This window comes from Gorilla gorilla, chromosome 10 (assembly GCF_029281585.2).
Source record: "Gorilla gorilla gorilla isolate KB3781 chromosome 10, NHGRI_mGorGor1-v2.1_pri, whole genome shotgun sequence".
Lineage (NCBI taxonomy): Eukaryota > Metazoa > Chordata > Mammalia > Primates > Hominidae > Gorilla > Gorilla gorilla.
The window spans coordinates 81,582,971-81,602,276 of NC_073234.2; the positions used below are offsets into that span (position 1 = coordinate 81,582,971).

General features: G+C 37.9%; 1 protein-coding gene across 3 annotated transcripts in view; it reads left to right on the top strand.

Annotated features, from left to right (window-relative positions):
* Positions 1–1,448: 1,448 nt before the first annotated feature.
* HELB (DNA helicase B) overlaps positions 1,449–19,306 on the top strand; it is a 44,356-nt gene continuing 26,498 nt past the window's right edge. Inside the window, exons 1-7 of one of the 3 annotated variants that reach the window (XM_004053520.5) lie at positions 1,449–1,799; positions 3,761–4,180; positions 5,380–5,549; positions 8,735–9,637; positions 13,015–13,192; positions 14,269–14,410; positions 17,639–17,793. In XM_004053520.5, the coding sequence (XP_004053568.2) occupies positions 1,613–1,799; positions 3,761–4,180; positions 5,380–5,549; positions 8,735–9,637; positions 13,015–13,192; positions 14,269–14,410; positions 17,639–17,793 (2,155 nt within the window). In that variant the 5' untranslated portion in view covers positions 1,449–1,612. The remainder of the gene's footprint in view (positions 1,800–3,760; positions 4,181–5,379; positions 5,550–8,734; positions 9,638–13,014; positions 13,193–14,268; positions 14,411–17,638; positions 17,794–19,306) is intronic. The other 2 variants (XM_055357005.2, XM_063694132.1) reach the window with 2 other exon arrangements.

The window sequence follows — 19,306 nt, forward strand, 5'->3', positions numbered from 1 at the left end:
TTTGGGAAGCCAATGATAAGTTGCAGTTTAGATATGCTGAGTCTTAAGTAGCCAAGGGACATCCAGTAGTGACTGACAGTGTTTAGGCAGTTGTTTGTATGGTTTGGAGATCAGATTAGGCTGAGTCATTAGCATGTAGGTGAAGGATGATTGAGGAAAGGATTATAGAGCAAGAAGATGCTTGGGATGGAGCCTTGGGGAATAACAGTACTTACAGGCAAGCAGAGGGGTCCAAGACTGTAAATAGCCAGAAAGGAGAAAAATCTGAGAAGGCAAGCTGCAAAAGCCCCGGCAGCAGAATGCTACAAGAAGAAAATACTTATCAGTATCAAATACTGCTGAGAGGTCAGGTAAAACAAAGGCTGAAAAGTATCCACTGGTTTTTGAAACGAAGAGGACAGTAAGTGTGACATTTGTCAGAGGAGATTCAATGTTGTGGTGGAAACAGTAGCCACGTGAATGTCAAAGGAATTCAACCTCATATAGCCAATCCTTGGAAACACTGGTGTTTTGTCAGCTGCAACAGTATTTCTTTTAAAAGCAACAAAAGTGGGCATTTTTCAGTTGGTACCCAAAGGAAAAGAAATCAATTTTTATATTTTCTCCTATACATTTTTCTTAAATATTTGGTGCTGGTTGTCGTTTATATATATTTAAATATAGCATCAGGTGCTTTTGGATTTAGTAAATAGTGTATGTTTAGTTATTTCAGGATTATTATTAAGAGAATAATCCCAAAATAAACAGTATCAATACAGTAATGTAGTAATATATTTATGGTATTTCTTAAATAGTACCAAGACTTTCAAGTACCATCCTCATCAAGTAAGAGAATCATAGCCCCATAATAGTTTTTAAAACCACGTTCCTTTCTCTTCTATTTCCCTTCCCCTATTCCTGTCTATACTCTGGGCTGCAAAGACACACTTTTGCCCCACTGTCAGCAGGTAGCAGCCCAGTTTAAATAAGTTTGGGAGACCAGGGTGTACTCACAGAGGAAAGGATAAAAATAACTTTGAATGTCATCTAATCCAGTGGTGTCCAAACCTAGCTGAGCATCAAAATGGACAGCCCGGAATGTACATTAAAAAGACAGAATTCTAGGTCCCTGCCCTAGATCCGATTCCAGAAGGGCATCTGCTATACTTTCGCTTTGGGAAGGTTGGGGTGGGGGTTGCTTTTCCAGGTTCTTCAAGCTCAGCAGAAGTGGACTTTCTCCCCGTTCTCTCTCCGCAGGAGATGCCGTGCACTGGCGGTTCTGCAGGTGCCACGCCTGTCACTCCCCAGCGCTGATTTCGTCCCAGCACCTTCCTGATAATCACCGCCCGGCACCAGGCTCCGAAAGGAGCGGAAGCCCCGCCCATCTCCCAGCCCCTCGCTCTCCCTTCCCCGCCCCTAACCCGCCTGGCCCCGCGCCTTCCACACGCCCTCCCCTCAGCAATTCCTGGAAACTTGGGGCGGAGCTTCGCTGCCTCCCAGGTTTCGTACGCTGGCGGCCGCCAGGCCGTTCCCGGAAGTTGATGGCCTTACAGTCGTGGAACTGATTGGCTGATCATGACCATGCAGTTAGCCAGGGTTTTCCCGAGTTGTTTGGGTTGAGTTCAGGAGAAGCATGGCCAGGTCGAGTCGGTACCTGCGCCAACTTCAGGGACCTCTGCTCCCACCCAGGGATCTGGTGGAGGAGGACGACGACTACCTAAACGACGACGTGGAGGAGGATGAAGAGTCCGTGTTCATCGACGCCGAGGAGCTCTGCAGTGGGGGCGTAAAGGCTGGCAGCCTCCCCGGGTGCCTCCGCGGTGAGGAAGCCGTCTGCCCGGGGGATGGGGTTGGAGGGTCCAAAGTAGCGCTTCCCATTCTGGCTTTGCCCTGAGCAAGGCACCCAGTCGTGCTAACAGATTTAGCTTCTCAGTGGTCTAGCTGCTTCATCCTACTAAGGGTAAAATTATGACTATAATAATAGCAGTGACTTTAACTGGACACATACTATGTAGTTTTTTGTTTTGTTTTGTTTTTGTTTTTGTTTTTGTTTTTTCCGAGCAGCAGCAAGATTTATTGCAAAGAGCGAAAGAACAAAGCTTCCACAGTGTGGAAGGGGACCCGAGGGGGTTGCCCTTTTTTTTAAAAAAAAATATTCTTATTTTAATGTTCGTCCTTTAATTTAACGTACCTTTAATGTAAGGTAGTTTAACGCTTAAGGAAACAGTGGATGTTGAGTCTCTATTTCCACCCAGAATCGGAACTTTTATTTTTCCTTCTGACCACTTATCCTCAAGTTCTATAGAATGAGAACTTGTGATTATTATCCTATATTGCCTGGAGTCAAATACGTGGTTCTTCCTCAGCTTCTTGGAAAAACAAAACAGTCCGGGCGCGGCGGCTCACGCACTTTGGGAGGCCGAGGCAGGTGGATCACTTGAGGTCAGGAGTTCGAGACCAGCCTGACCAACATGGTGAAACCTGTCTCTAGTAAAACAACAACAACAACAACAAAACTACAAAATTAGCCGGGCGTGATGTCGCACACCTGTAATCCTAGCTACTTGGGAGGCTGAGGCAGCAGAATTGCTTGAACCCAGGAGGTGGGGGTTGCAGTGAGCTGAGATCGCACCATTGCACTCCGGCCTGGGCAACAAGAACGAAACTCCATCTCAAAAAAAAAAAAAAAAAAAAAAAGGAAAGAAAAGAAAAAGAAAAACGAAACACAAGGAACACCTCAGTGCACAGATGATTGTTAACTGGTGTTAGTAACCTTGTGGTTCGGGTAAACCTTGTATAAGTAGTTTCCTGTGCTATAAGGTCGTTTCCTGTGCTATAAGTTATACCTGTTATGTGTGCTTTGTGACTGAGACTTAAAATATTTTAATGTGCCGACCGGTGCTGTTCAGTAGAACTTTCCATGATGATGGCAGTGTTTTATATCTGCACTGTCTGGTGTAATAGCCACTAGCCATATGTAGCTGTTTAGAACTTGAAATCCAGCTAGTGTAACTGAGGAGAGAAATTTTAAGTTTTATTACATTTTAATTTAAATAGCCACGTGGGTGGACAGCGCAGATTTAGGCAGAAAAGTTTCAAGTATTTGTGGAGGGCTTAGTCATCATTCTAAAGTATCATCAACTGGCTAGCATGTTTGGTGCTGGGAAAACCTAGAGAAATAAAATAACAAGGTTGCAGTCTTAATGAAGCTTACCCTCTAGTGTATTAAACAAACATTCTTTAATCACAGAAGTAACTATAATGTTACTAAATGCTTAGAAGGAATGCTAAATAGTTCTTTGAGAGGTTTTATACATGAGATTCAGGGAAGACTTTTCTAAGTAAGTGATAGTTAAGCTGAGGTCTGTAGTAAATGTAGTAAACAGTAAAGGGGAGACCAGTTAAGGCAGATGGAATAACTTGAGTGAAGGGCCATGGCATTTTAAAGAAACTGCATGAAGGCCAGTATTGGCTGAAATCAAGAGTAGCAGAGAGGGGACTGATTTTAGAAGAGGAACAGCAGACACCTGCTGTGTACTGTGCTTGCGTTTTGGAATACAAAGACAAACGAAACAGTGTCCTGTTTTAGTATTTACAGTGTAGTAGAGGGAGACAGAAAAAGAGGTAGGCAGAATGCAGTGTTACAGGCACCCTAACAAACATCTTTAGAGAGTGCTGTAGGGAGATTAAAGATAGTAGTAAGTTTGATAAAACTTTGAGGAAATGGTTTCTAAATAATCTCCAGAGTTAACTTTTGTGGGTTTTTGTTTGTTTTTTTTAGTTTCAATTTGTGATGAAAACACACAAGAGACATATAAAGTGTTTGGACGTTTTCCGATAACAGGTGCTTGGTGGAGAGTGAAGGTACAAGTAAAGCCTGTGGTGGGATCAAGGAGCTATCAATATCAAGTTCAAGGATTTCCGTCTTACTTTTTGCAGTCTGATATGTCACCACCAAATCAAAAACATATCTGTGCTCTCTTTCTTAAAGAGTGTGAGGTCTCCAGTGATGTTGTTAATAAATTTTTAACATGGGTAAAGGAGGTATCGAACTACAGAAACCTAAACTTTGAAAATCTTAGGGAAACACTAAGAACTTTCCACAAGGAAACTGGAAGGAAAGATCAAAAGCAGCCTGCACAGAATGGTCAGGAAGAGTTGTTCCCAGACAATGAGATGAGTCTTCCTCTGGAAAACACAAGTAAGTGTGATTTTTATCATCAAGTTTCAGTGTAATTGACATACTTAATAACTACAGTGTTTAAAATGTTACCACTAGCATAGTATTCTTTTTAAAAATCCATTTGGTGAAAAATATGTTTATGTTGCTTTTGGAGTATGCCATTGACATTTCAGGTTTCTCATCTGTAGCATGAAGGGATTATATGAGCTGATCTTTAAAATCTTCCAGTTCCTTTCCATCTCTAAAATTGTGATTTTAATCTCTCTTTCTAACTTTTGTACTCAGAGATTACCTTGAATCATTAATAAAAAAAATTCAGTTGCTGGCCAGGTGTGGTAGCTGCTCATGTCTGTAATCCCACTTTGGGAGACTGAGGCAGGAGGATCACTTGAGCGCAGGAGATCGAGACTAGCCTGAGCAATGTAGTGAGACCTTGTCTCTACAAAAAATTTTTTAAAAATTAGCCAGGTGTGGTGATACATACCTGTAGTCCCAGCTACTTGGGAGGCTGAGGCAGGAGGATCACTTGAGCCCAGGAAATGGAGGCTGCAGTGAGCCATGACTGCACCACTGTACTCCAGCCTAGGTGACAGAGTGAGACACTGTCTCAGTTAAAAAAAAAAAAAAAAAAAAAATCAGTTGTAAATGATTCTGTTTAAAGAGGTAGAAAAGAACGACAAGGATGTGAATAATACATTTAGGAAATACTTCAGTCCAAAATGGTTTCAAGTAATTTTTAATATGATTTGTTATCTGGACATTCATATATATGGAATATTTCATTTCCTAATTGTATCAAATAAATTTGATGGTACATCAATGAATGATTTCAATGACAAAAGATTATGATTATAGAAAATGATTATGAAGGTTACTATGTAAATTATTTTATATCCTTAGCTTTAAATTTATCTTTATATAATTGAGTCAGAGTTTTTATTCTGTTATATTGCAGACAGTAGGAAACAAAAGGCTAAGAAATCATTATTTAAGCATTTAAAGAACATAAATTTTGGTGTTAAACACAATGAAAACCATCTCAGTAAAAAAGCAATTGTCATAATATGATCAAAATTTTCTTACTGGTTAAAGCAAGTGTACTAATCTGTTTTTGACTTGGGTTTCTTGAATCGGTTGTGCAAAATGAGAAAGTACTTCAAATCAGTCATTCTTTGGGTTCATTTATGTTTTACTTTGTTCCTTTCTGATACTTGTAGTTCCATTTAGAAATGTAATGACAGCTTTGCAGTTTCCGAAGATAATGGAATTCCTTCCAGTTCTTCTGCCTCGACACTTTAAATGGATCATAGGGTCAGGTTCTAAAGAGATGTTGAAAGAGATAGAAGAGATTTTAGGTACACATCCGTGGAAACTTGGATTTAGTAAAGTAAGTAAAACATTTGCTCAGCATATAGTAATCTTGTGTAAGGCATGGTTTCAGATTTGGCAATTTTCCTTTCTCTTTCAAAGGAAAAAAATTTGTGTGGACCCCAGTATTGATTTATTTTTATTCAAATGTTGCAACTGTACATAAACTTCTTGTGGCTATAGCATAAGAAGCTATAGCATAAGAACATTTTATAAGTTGTTATGCAACTTGTAAAGTTGCATAAATTTGTAAATAAAAAAATTGATGACATTCAAATTATGGATATTAATTTAGTTATGTAATTTAATGTGACAAATGTCCTGTAACTAAATTGTCATTTGCAACTTGAATATAGATCTTATTGAGGTCAACAGCTCTTACAAATTTGGCAAGTCCATTCTGCTGTGCAACTCAATTTCCCACTTCCAGTTTGAACTATTGACAATTTTCATTATTCGTGTGGTATATCATGGTGTCATTTGGTTTTTATTTTGTACACTAACATCATTTACAAATGAATCCGCTTCTGTTCTTATTATTAGAGACTATGAGTAGTAAAGGGGCACACTGAGGCTCCAGTGGTATTGGAAACCAAATGTGGTACTTAATCTTGGTAGTTCTTGCTTATAAGGTGGTTTTGCAAAGAAAAATACAGTTGAGAAACGCTGAGAAAATTCTTGGAACCTCAAGAATGTTTGCAGATGCTGAGTTTGAGAAATACTGGAATAACGAATTTTTCCCTTACATAAAATGTCTATGAATTCAGTATGCTTTTAAAGATGAGATTCTGGAACGTAAGATTATTATATATATTTATTCAGTGGAGAAGAGTGGAAGAGCAATTACATGTAAAAGGCAGATAATAATAGTTTACCTTTTTGTTTAAAAAAACCCTGTAAAATCCAATGTTCTTTATAGAGATATTAAGAAGGGAAGATCGTTTTTTAGCTCTTTTAGAAGTCTTTAGAGCCTGTTCACATTTCAAGAATAAATTATATAACATTATTAACAATACACATTGTGTTAGGCTAATATAATTGAGTAAACATTTATTGAGACCTTACCAGTGTAGAATGGAGATGCGATCAGGCCCTTACTCTCACTCTTGCTAGGCTCACCATCTTCCTGGTGAAGCACAGACCTTGCGTTTTTCTTTGTGGTCAAGTGAGTTTGAGGCTATGTCTATCAAGATCCTAGGGCCAGCCTTCTTCCTTCCCTGCCACTATCCCTTTCTCTCTACCTCCCCTTTTCTTTTTTTTTTTTTTTTCCCCACCCAGGCTGGAGTGCAATGGTGTGATCTCTGCTCACTGCAGTCTCCACCTCCCGGGTTCAAGCGATTCTCCTGCCTCAGCTCCTGAATAGCTGGGATTACAGGCGTGTGCCACCACACCCAGATAATTTTTGTATTTTTAGTAGGGACAGGGTTTCACCATGTTGGCCAGGCTGGTCTTGAATTCCTGTCCTCAAGTGATCTGCCCACCTTGGCCTCCCAGAGTGCTGGGATTACAGGCATGAGCTACCACACCTGGTCTTCTACCTCCTCTAAAAAAAAAAAAAAAAATTAAAGCATTACATATCAGCTACTGTATTTTCTGCCTTCTGGATTAAGTGAACCCCTGTTTAAGGAGCTGTTGAAGTCCTAGATTCTCTCCCCATTGTGGGCATTAAGTGATTACTGCTTCCCACCCTAGCAAGAGGATAGAGGTTTCTCTTGCCTGATGCCATTCAACTGAGAGCATCCAGGCTTGGGGATACCAGGTGAGGATAAGGCAGAGATTATCTGGTGGTGACTTAGGTTTTTCATTAGGGAACAGTCTCCTCCCTCCCGCCGTGTCAGGATCTGGAAGTGTTTTCTCCTGTCCAGTCACTCTTCTCAGAGAAGAATCATACGTGGAGATTTTAAGCCTGGTTGCAGCATTCTGGGACTCATGAGAAAAGGAGGCCTGAGGTCTCACCATTCAGCATGTAAACCGCTATCCAAGTATTGTATTAGTTTGCTGGGGCTGCCAGAACAAGTACTGCTGACTGGATGGCTTAAACAACAGAAATTTTTTGTCTTACAATTCTGGAGGCTACAAGTCTGAGATCAAGGTGTGGACAGGGTTGATTTCTTCCAAGGCTTCTCTCCTTGGCTTGTAGATGGTCATTATCTCTTATTATTTCTTCACATGGCCTTCCTTCTTTGCCAGTCTATGTCCTAATCTCTTCTTCTTATAAGAATACCAGTCATATTAGAGTAGGGCCCATCTCGAGGACCTCATCAATGAGGTGAATGGTCCCATTTAACCTTAATTACCTCTTTAAAACCCTGTCTCCAAATATAGTCACATTCTGAGGATATTGGGGGTTAGGACATCAACATATGAATTTTGGGGGGACACAGTTCAGCCCATAAAAGGTATGGAGGGCTCAGGAGTGATGTCTCCATTAAGAAAAAATGGAGCCAATAGATGATGTGCTCAGTAGATTATAGTGAAGGGAGTTCTGTATCTCTTCTGTAGAGTTTAGGCAGAATTGTTGATAGATACATAGAAAACTAAACAAGTCAAGAAAATGAGGCAGATGTTAACTTCATGATACACACCGAGTTCAACAGAAAACTTAATGTAACAGAGTACATCCTGTCACTCAGCTGTGAATCCTATTTGCATAAGCATAATAAATACCTATTTAACCAAAATTGAACAAAATGTATACTACAACATTTTTCAAATATAGAAACCAAAGAAACACCTGTGGAGGTAATGGTATAAAATAGAGTGACCTTCCATAGAGATAGACTTTCCATAGTAAGGAGTTAATAATAAATATCTAAAATCTTTTAAAAATCAAGGAAAAATATCTATAGTACTTAGAAATATGGAAGTAAATTCTGGAAGAAATAACTAAAGTGTTGGAGATGTTGCCTTTAGAAGGCATGAGAAGGGATAAGGAAAGGATTCATAATTTTTGTGATAAGCCTTATAGTATTATTTCACTTTTAAAACTGTGTGTGTTAGTGTGATAAAATATAATTTTTATTTAAAAATTATATAGATCTCTAATTACGGTGCAGCCAGTTAGAAAATTAGTGATGTTCTATGGTATTTTCTGTAAATTTTGTTGAAGTTCATGTCTTCTGGGATTTAAAAAATTGTTAATAAAGAACATATTCATAAACACTTATGATGTTTATAAACCAACCTGAACTTTATTTCTTAAAGATAACCTACAGAGAGTGGAAACTCCTGCGATGTGAGGCAAGTTGGATAGCATTTTGTCAGTGCGAGTCTCTTCTCCAGCTGATGACTGATTTGGAGAAGAATGCATTAATAATGTATTCCAGACTGAAGCAGATATGTAGAGAAGATGGGCACACATATGTTGAAGTGAATGACTTAACTTTGACATTGTCAAATCATATGTCATTTCATGCTGCTTCAGAGTCTCTGAAGTTTTTGAAGGATATTGGTGTGGTGACATATGAGAAGTCCTGTATCTTCCCTTATGACCTTTACCATGCTGAAAGAGCCATCGCCTTTTCAATTTGTGACCTGATGAAGAAACCTCCTTGGCATTTATGTGTCGATGTCGAAAAGGTGCTTGCCTCTATTCACACCACAAAACCTGAGAATTCAAGCGATGATGCATTGAATGAGAGCAAACCTGATGAAGTAAGATTAGAAAATCCTGTGGATGTTGTGGACACACAGGACAATGGTGACCATATTTGGACTAATGGTGAAAATGAAATTAATGCAGACGTAAGTGAAGTTCAGCTGGATCAGGATCAGGTTGAAGTTCCACTGGATCGGGATCAGGTGGCTGCTTTGGAAATGATTTGCTCCAATCCTGTGACAGTCATAAGTGGGAAAGGTGGATGTGGGAAGACCACAATCGTTAGCCGTCTTTTTAAGCATATAGAGCAGTTGGAAGAAAGAGAAGTAAAAAAAGCCTGTGAAGATTTTGAACAAGACCAGAATGCTTCAGAAGAATGGATTACCTTTACTGAGCAAAGTCAACTAGAGGCGGGCAAGGCTATAGAAGTTTTGCTCACAGCACCTACAGGGAAAGCAGCTGGCTTACTAAGACAGAAAACTGGTCTTCATGCCTACACACTGTGTCAGGTAAAACCTTTGACATTTCATCTGTAGATAAAACATTTGTCGGCTGGGCACAGTGGCTCACGCCTGTAATCCCAGAACTTTTGGGAGACTGAGGCGGGCAGATCACAAGGTCAGGAGATGGAGACCATCCTGGCTAACATGGTGAAACCCTGTCTCTACTAAAATACAAAAAATTAGCCAGGCATGGTGGCACACACCTGTAGTCCCAGCTACTCGGGAGGCTGAGTCAGGAGAATCGTTTGAACCCAGGAAGCAGAGGTTGCAGTAACTGAGGTTGCACCACTGCACTCCAGCCTGGGCAACAGAGCGAGACTCCATCTCAAAAAACAAATGAACAAAAAAAATTTACCTTAAAGACAAACTTATTTCTTAAAGCAATCAGTAGGAATTTATTGAATGTTTCCTGGGTCCCTGTCTTGCAGTAACTAATCATTTAGATCAATGCTTTTCAAAGCAGCAGTCTGTAAATTGTTACCAGTTTGCATGAGAAAGGAGCTAATGGTAGAAGTAAATCAGTGCACTGCTTCCTTCTTTGAGTAAGTCTTATGGAAAAAAAAAAAAAACCTATTGCGTTCAGTGCTGTGGTTCCTGTCTGTAATCCTAGCACTTTGGGAGGCCAAGGTGGGAGGATCACTTGAGCTCGGGAGTTTGAGACTTGCCTGGGCAACATAGTGACACCCCCATCTCTACAAAAAATTAAAAAATTAGGTGGGCATGGTGGCATGCACCTGTAGTTCCAGCTACTCAGGAGGCAGAGGTGAGAGGATTGTTTGAGGCTGTGAGGTCGAAGCTGCAGTGAGCCGTGTTTAGACCACTGCACTCCAGCCTGGGTGACAAAGTAAGACCTTGTCTAAAAACAACAACAAAAATTCAGTCCCACTAGAGTGTAGGCGTAATGATATAGTTAGTTTAGATCCTGGTACAATATCTGTTTCTCATGGGGGCTGGTTACAAACATGTCACAGTCCATAGACCACATTTTGAGTAACATTGGAAATGGAAGTAAAAGGCCTATATTTTGTAGGATGAAAGTGAGGACTTTGCTCATCTGGAATAAGTCTTTATTTCTTCCACCTAGAACAGTGCCTGACAAATAGTAGTTACATAATAAAAATTTCAAATAAATTAACATTCTTGAAAAAAATAGTATTGGCTATAATTAAGAATCATGGAGTTTAAGCTTGTAAAGAGTTGGAGAGGTTCCTCTAGCCCTAGCCCTGACCTGCCATTTTTTAGATAAAGAAACATGGTAGTTGGAAGATTTCTGAAGAAGGTAATCATTGAATTGGACTCCAAGGAACATGGAGACTCAGGTGAGGAGAAGGACATTGGACTTAGGGGAAAGGCCTTTGCAAAGGCATTGAGGAATATGATCGTAGTGTGCCTGGAGGATTTTGAGGTGACTTCATTGACTGGAATGAAGCCTGTGTCTGACAGAATAGTGGAAATTAAACTTGGGTTAGACAGTGAATTCGAGCTTTAAAGTTAGTAAAGTATTTTGACTTATCTCATTACATCCTTGATAAAGTGATGTTATCTCCACATTTACAGAAAAGCCAGTTGAAGTGTGGGGATGTTAAACATTTTGCCTAAGATCTCAGTTAGGTGTAGAACTGGGACTTGAAATGGAGATTTCTAGCCTTCCCCCTTGTTGTTCTTTCCATGGTGTCATTATTTCCTCATTTATTACATATGCTGTACACTAACAATGAAACTCAAACTTGATCTCCTAGGGAGCCATTTAGGTTCCTAAGCAAGAGAGTGAAAGAAGTTTTAAGGAAGATCATATAGAGTCATAGAGCCATGAGCCACTTATCATATCTTGCCTATTACCTTTATTTATCACATGAATGAATGGAGACCTAGAGATGTTCAGTGTAGTTTATCAGTGGAAGAGTTTTCTGATCAGTTTATGATCTTTTTTTTGTACTATGCCTTCATGTCTGATTAATCTGAAGGATTGAATTAGAAGGGGACACCCGAAAGGGATCATTACCAAGTTTTATCTGATGTGTCAGCTCTGATTAGTTGGTAGTATCTTAATATCTGCTTGGGATGCTGAGTGAGAGAATATTTCTGAAGCTATGTTTAGGCTCAGGAGAGAGTGCAAGAGCACAGAAAGAGCACTGGAGTGCCATTTATCATCCTTGGACTAGGGTTGCCAGATTTAGCAGATAAAAATATGAATAATTTTTTAGTATAAGTTTGTATCAAATAATTCATTGACTTGCTTATACTAAAGTCATTTATTGTGTATTTGAAGTTCAAATTTAACTGGATGTCCTGTATTTTATGGGGCAATCCCATCCTGGGATTGTGTGTGGGGGAACCTGGCTGCAAAGCTATTGGAGTCATCAAGGTGCTGATAGATGGAACCTGTATTGAGCTGGTAGCACTAGAAATACAGTGGAAAATGTCAGCATTTCTAAGATAATAAATCGAATATATCAAATAAGAGAAAAGAAATGGCTAATTCTGAATGTTGTAAGACATGGCTACTGTGAGCATAGGGGGTTTTGTTGAAGGGAATTGATGCATTTGGTTAGGAAATATGAAGGCTTTACTTAATAGACAGTTGAATCTAGTTTTAGTAGAAAAATTAGATGAAGATGTGATATGATACCATTTAGAAAATCTGTACATAACACAGATTGAAAATCTGAAATGCTCCAGTGAGTGTTTCCTTTGAGTGTTATGTCAGTGCTCAAAAAGTTAAGGATTTTGGATTTTGAATTTGCAGATTAGGGATACTCAACCTATAAATGTTCATACTGATGACATAGAAACATTTTTGGGATGATATACACTAAAATATTGAATGTTCTCTGGTTGTAATTTTACAACCAATTTTTTTCTCATCTATATTTAAAAAATAATAAATAGTATTACATTTGTAATAAAGAATTTTGTTGTTTATTTGTTGTTGGGGGTGGTGCGGTGGTAGTTTTTAAAAAGTTTTGAGGTGAGGAAGTTTGGAGTACTTGAAAGAAAAAGTAGTATTTTCATAATTCGGTTGAGAAAGCGCTGCTTTTATTCCAGAATGGAGTACTATGGTTGGGAGAAGGGAAGAGCTTCAATGGCATATCTCAGATGGCCACGAGAAGGTTTCTTTGGGAATGGAAAAGAACAGGGAGCTTTCTGTGTTTAAGAACGATGAGGGAAGTGTTGAGATTTTGGAACAATCTGATTTTTTGTTTGTTTGTTTTTAGATTTATTTGGTCTGTCTGTTCTGCATATTCAACCCTATAACTTTTGTGTTTCTTTACTTCCACCCACCCCTGCCAATTTACGAGTTTTGCCTCAAAATAACTTGCTATTAATTTTTGGTTTTGTAGATTTTATAACCTGACTTTAGGAATGCCATACTTTGCTTGTAGGTCAATTATAGCTTCTATTCATGGACTCAAACAATGATGACCACAAACAAACCATGGAAATTTTCTTCGGTTAGAGTTCTGGTTGTGGATGAAGGGAGTTTGGTATCTGTAGGAATCTTCAAATCGGTCTTAAATTTATTGTGTGAGCACTCCAAACTTTCTAAGCTTATTATCCTTGGTAAGTTAAAATATTGTTGGAATTCTGATGTTTATTTCAAAGTATTGTGGTTAGTTGGTTGTTTACACCATTTAGTTGGTTGTTTACACCAGAATTGATACCAAAGCTACACGAAGATACCAAAGCTACATGAAATTAAATCTGACCACTCTCCTAATCAGCTTGGGTTGTTTTGTTTTGGCCAGGATATTAGCAGGCTGGGATGTGAATGAAATAGGGTTGTTAAGGGCTACTGCTAATCACCTAAATGATGGCTATTAAAATAGTAAAAGTGCCACAGATTCAGAGTAAATCAGGATGTGAATCATTTGGAAATGATAAAAAGTTTGAATTATAGGCCACTTAAAAGTAATTTCATAATGCTAAGCTAATAAATTAGACCTCACCAGCCTCTTAAGTCCTTCCAATTCTGACAAGATTCAGTTAGATTCTCTTGGGTAGTCATGCTCTGTAGACCATATGATTTAATGGAGAAAAAAATAAAATCACAATTGGAGAATCAAGTTGTATATAAAAATTATTTTTTTTTAGGTATTTGAGGATGTCTTTTAAGCAGTTGATTCTATTAATGGCTTAAGCCTTCTCTCTGCTTCCCCCAGTACATGTTTTTCTTATATTTAGGGCTTATTTGTTGCATGCAAAAAATATTTTTAATAGAGCAGAACATCACTATTAGATTACTGGAACATATCTGTTATCAAATGCATTTATTTGTTTGTTTTATATTTTGTACACTTATTTTATCTATTTGAGGCTGTAGATTCTTCCACTTTCAGTAAGACATTGAACATGATTGAAAAAGGGACTAACTACAAATGTCTAAAGCCTGTTTTTTTTTTTTCCCTAATATGTTGGCTAAAACATGCCTCTACCCAGTTTCCCTGTGGTTATAGGTATGAAAGATGTTCTATTTAGATTTTGTCACCTTATCGTGTTATTACTATTTTTATATCTTATACTGTTTAAATGTTGTTTTTTGTAAGGTATTTAACTTTAAACTGTTAAATAATTTTAAACAATCTTGGGGGTATTTTTTCTCAGAGTAAGTCTTGCTACTGTATCTTTTTTTCTTTTAGGTGACATTAGACAGTTACCCAGTATTGAACCTGGTAACTTGCTGAAAGATCTTTTTGAGACTCTTAAGTCAAGAAATTGTGCTATTGAGCTAAAGACAAACCATAGAGCAGAATCTCAGCTAATTGTGGACAATGCTACAAGGTATAATATTACTAAGAGTTTGCATTTTCTGTCTGTTGTATTAGAAATTAAAAAAAATGGCTTTTGAATTAGAATGATTTAGTACAATACATTTACTATACCTTTTAGCAAAACTCTTCCATCCTTCAACTATAAACCTTTTGCCCTACAGTTAGAAAAGCAAAGTTAATGTTTTTCATTACTGATCCAGCAGAAGTTATTATTGAAATTTAAAAATGGATGAGGTTTCCTGATTTTAAAAGTATGTATATGAATTAAAATTGTATTAAGCTTAAGGACTAGAATAAGCCCAAGGGGAATGGAGATTTGGAAATAAGTTCATTTACGTTCAGGGGAGAATTGGGGAAGAAATATCCCCTAATTTTTGTGGGAGAAAGCTGAAGGCAAAATAATTGAATGTGGTATTTCACTCCTAGATGAATCCTAGAGGCACCCATGGCATCTTACTTCCCTTAAATAGAAAAGAACCCCTCTCTTCCCTTCGTCTTTGCATAAGCCTTTGGAGTTATCCTCTGTCAGCTCAGACATTTGGTTTCTCCATAATCCATACATATGAAAATCACAATCATTATTATTTCATGACTTTTTTTTAATACAGTCATGCGCCACATAATGTTTGGTCAACAACAGAGCACATCTATGACAGTGGTGCCATAAGATTATAAAACTATAATTTTACTGTACCTTTTCTATGTTTAAATATGTTTACATACACACAAATACTTACCATTGTGTTACAGTTGGGTACAGCACTTGGTACAGTAGCATGCTGTGCAGGTTTGTAGCCTAGGAGCAATAGGCTGTACTATATAGCCTAGATGTATAGTAGGCTATACCATCTAGGTTTGTGTAAGTACACTCTGTGCTATTCACACGACGATGAACATTGCCAAATGATGCTTTTCTCAAAACATATCCCTATCATTAATCGATGCGACTGTATTAAAATCTCTAGATATAATGGGACCTTTGAATACTGAGTCTATGTTAGTCATTGTACCAAAATGTATATCTGGTTTTTACTCTTTTTTACAAAATGTTTTGTTGCTTGAACATCTCCTAAGTAGGATGTAGCAGAAACTAGAAGGGTGTCCAGTCTTTTGGCTTCCCTGGGCCACACTGGAAGAGAAATTGTCTTAGGCCCCACATAAAATACACTAACACTAATGATAGCTGATAAGCTAAAATAATAATAATAATAATAAGCCAGGTGCGGTGGCTCATGCCTGTAATCCCAGCACTTTGGGAGGATGAGGCAGGCAGATCACCTGAGGTCAGGAGTTTGAGACCAGCCTGGCCAACCTGGTGAAACCCCATCTCTATTAAAAATACAGACATTAGGCTGGGCACGGTGGCTCACGCCTGTAATCCCACCACTTTGGGAGGCCGAGGCGGGTGGATCACAAGGTCAGGAGATCGAGACCATCCTGGCTAACATGGTGAAACCCTGTCTCTACTAAAAATACAAAAAATTAGCCGGGCTTGGTGGCGGGCGCCTGTAGTCCCAGCTACTCGGGAGGCTGAGGCGGGAGAATGGCGTGAACCTGGAAGGCGGAGATTGCAGTGAGCCGAGATCATGCCACTGCACTCCAGCCTGGGTGATACAGCAAGACTCCATCTCAAAAAAAAAAAAAAAAAAAAAAAAAAAAAAAAAAAACATTAGCTGAGTGTGGTGGTGGGCACCGGTAATCCCAGCTAGTCGGGAGGCTGAGGCAGGAGAATCGCTTGAACCCTGGAGGCAGAAGTTGCAGTGAGCTGAGATTGCACCATTGCACTCCAACCTGGGTGATAGAGCGCGACTCCATCTCAAAAAAAAAAAAAAAAAACGTAAAAAATATAATGTTTTAAGAAAGTTTATGAATTTGTGTTGGGCTGCATTTAAAGCCATACTTGGTCTCATGGCTCGTGGGCCAGACAAGCTTGAACTAGAATATTCAAAACCTACTTTCTCTAAGCCTCTGTCTACCTTGGACAAAATTGTGGGAGTAGAGGAGGAATTGACAGGAATAGGGTAGACAGTGTGGGTTCATATTAAGACATTAAGAAAACTAATGGAGTTGGATGTAGAATATTCTTTTCCTGTAATCTTTCTGCTTCTACCTAAAGACCACCCCATTTTTGGTAGATGATTAGTCATTTTAAAGTCCAAGAAACTTGGAGGAATCTAAAGCATATTAGCTTTCTCAGAACTCAATTTTATCTGAAACTCAGGAATTCCTTTTAGTAACTTTTTCAATATCATTTGGTTCTAGCTGTGCTCCTTTCATCATTTCATCTTAATCATAATCCTCAAATATTTATTGACTATGAAGGATCCCTGCTATATACCAGGGAAACGGTCCTGGAGATAGAAGGTGCTACATGCCTTGGGTCAGAAGCAAAACAGGAAATCTATGATGATTCTTCAGGTCCCAATTAAATCTGGGCTATCGCCAGCAAGAACAGCCTCATTCCCTCTCTGTTCCTTTCCACTTTTGTTTGGGAAAAGGTGAAGAAGACACAGTAGGGTACCACCACCTCTGATAACCAGGCTGCTGTTAGTTCTGTTCGAGGAGTCAATCTTCTTCCAAATAACCATACCTTACTCTGTTTTCTGATATGATTTGCTAGCCTCGGAAAATATAAGAATGAAAGAAGGATGAGGAAGGAATAGAAGCAACTAGATGTGGATACTTGGTTCAGTTGGGAAAGTGGGATTATATGTAGAATATACAGAGAAGAAAGGAGAAGAATATAATGTAAACATATGGAAAAGGCCTGAACCAGTTCAAATTAATTTATATAGAAAGGGGTATGGAGTCAAATGGGCCTATTTGCCTCCCAATTCTCCTGTTTTCTATTATTGTGGCCTTGGGCAACCCATTATACTTGACTAAACCTCACATTGTTTACCTGTGAAAAAAGGATAATACCTTCCTTGCATGGTTCTTTTGTGGTCTGGAGATAAATAGACCAGGTTTTCAGAATGGTGCCTAGTAAATCCTCTGATAATTTTTTTTTCCTGATCCTTTTAGTTTGCTAAGGACTGATTGCTAATGTGTAGTACCATAAGTTTATTGTCTTCTATTATAAAACTCATTTACTATTTATAATGCATACCTGGAAGACCTTTTCTCTCTGTTATCTATTAATAGATACTAATTATTATAAGGACATTAGCTCTGATCATATATGAAGACATTTTTGGATGATAGTGTTCTTTGTGTGTGTGTGTTATCTTTATTCAAGAATCTCAAGACGCCAATTTCCAAAATTTGATGCAGAACTAAATATCTCTGATAATCCAACATTACCCATCTCAATTCAAGATAAGACATTTATTTTTGTCAGGCTCCCAGAAGAGGATGCCAGTTCTCAGTCATCTAAAACTAATCATCACTCTTGTAAGTATAAACTTCTATGAGATGTAGGGTTAAGTATAACTATTTAAGTTTTGTAACATAGTTATTAAATGACTAGTTATAATTTTCTTTAATGGTAAAGAGAAATATTGCTAGCAAAAAAAGAGACATTGAAAATAAATGAACTTAGTAATCATCAAAAGCAGAATACTCTAGAATTTGGTAAAGAAGTAAGCTCTTGACACATAAATGCTCAGTAAATTTTGTTGATTGAATAGATGGATGTAGATGATTTTGTTTAAAATAAAGCAAAGCCCCAATAATTCAGGTTCATTTAGGAGAAAGCAAGTCTTAATTAATGAAGTTTTTCCTTCCTTGCTATTTGAAAAGCAAATACATTTATTTTGAGTACAAATACTCAATGCTAATAAAGGCAAATACTTTTATTTTGTTTCTGAAACAAAAATTGTGACTGTCAAACTGTTGCCAAGTTTAATTCCTAATAGTTCTGTTTTATAAAATGGGTAAAAGCATGGCTTCTAATTATGGACGTTAGGATGACAACAGGACAGGGTTGAGAAAGAGTGTGGGACAGGAAATCTTCTCCTTTATGTATATGACCTGTGTCATGTCACATAACCATTTGTAAAATGGGAACCATAGTGGAACTCCCTGTGGAGCTATTACGAGGGTTGAGGGCATTCATCAGTGTGAGACACTCTATAAATGTCAGTTTGTTGTGACTAATAGATCTTATTAAATTAGCTATTGCAAGTGAATTTATTTAAATAGATTGAACCTATCTATTGATCTTTATTTTCATTATAAACTCACCTAGCAAACCTTTTAAAAATGGTGTAATGGTTTTCTCAAAATTGAATTAGTAAAGGTTTAAACTATTATTACTGAGGACTTTTTGTAGTTGCCACTGTTCTCAAAGGTATATCCTTCCCACTTAACCACTTTCACTGTGTATGTGAAAGTAATGATATACAACTTTATCTGTCAGCCTTTTCCCCTTAGTGTGTGTCCCCAGTCTCACTTCCTGTGGGTTAGTGATCATTTACATGTTACAACAATGTATTTAAATAAATGCGATCATACATAGTGTTCTATAATGTGCTTTTTTGTTTTTTTTTTTTGTTTATTGTAGAAACTTTTTTTTTCTATTTTTCATTCAGCAAATACTTATTGAACTCCTGTTATATACTAGAAACAATACAATAGATAAAGCAGAGGAAAAGATTAAAAAAAAATTGTCCCTGAGGTTATTGTGCTTTCATTCTAGTGTGGGAAACAGATAATTAAAAAGTGAACAAATATATTTTCAAACATCAGAGTACAAAGAATCAAGTAGACCTAACTAAATACTTACCAGTGACTGATTAAATTTGTTGCAAGATTGCTTTAAATTGTGGGGGCCAATGTTTTGAGAAACAATTTATACTCTTTAAAAAAAAAAGTCAATGATACAGGAATGTTTGAAGTAAGAATTAATGTTCCCTGGTAATTTTCCTTTCTCTTCTTCCTCCAGGACAATCCCATTAAGGTCACA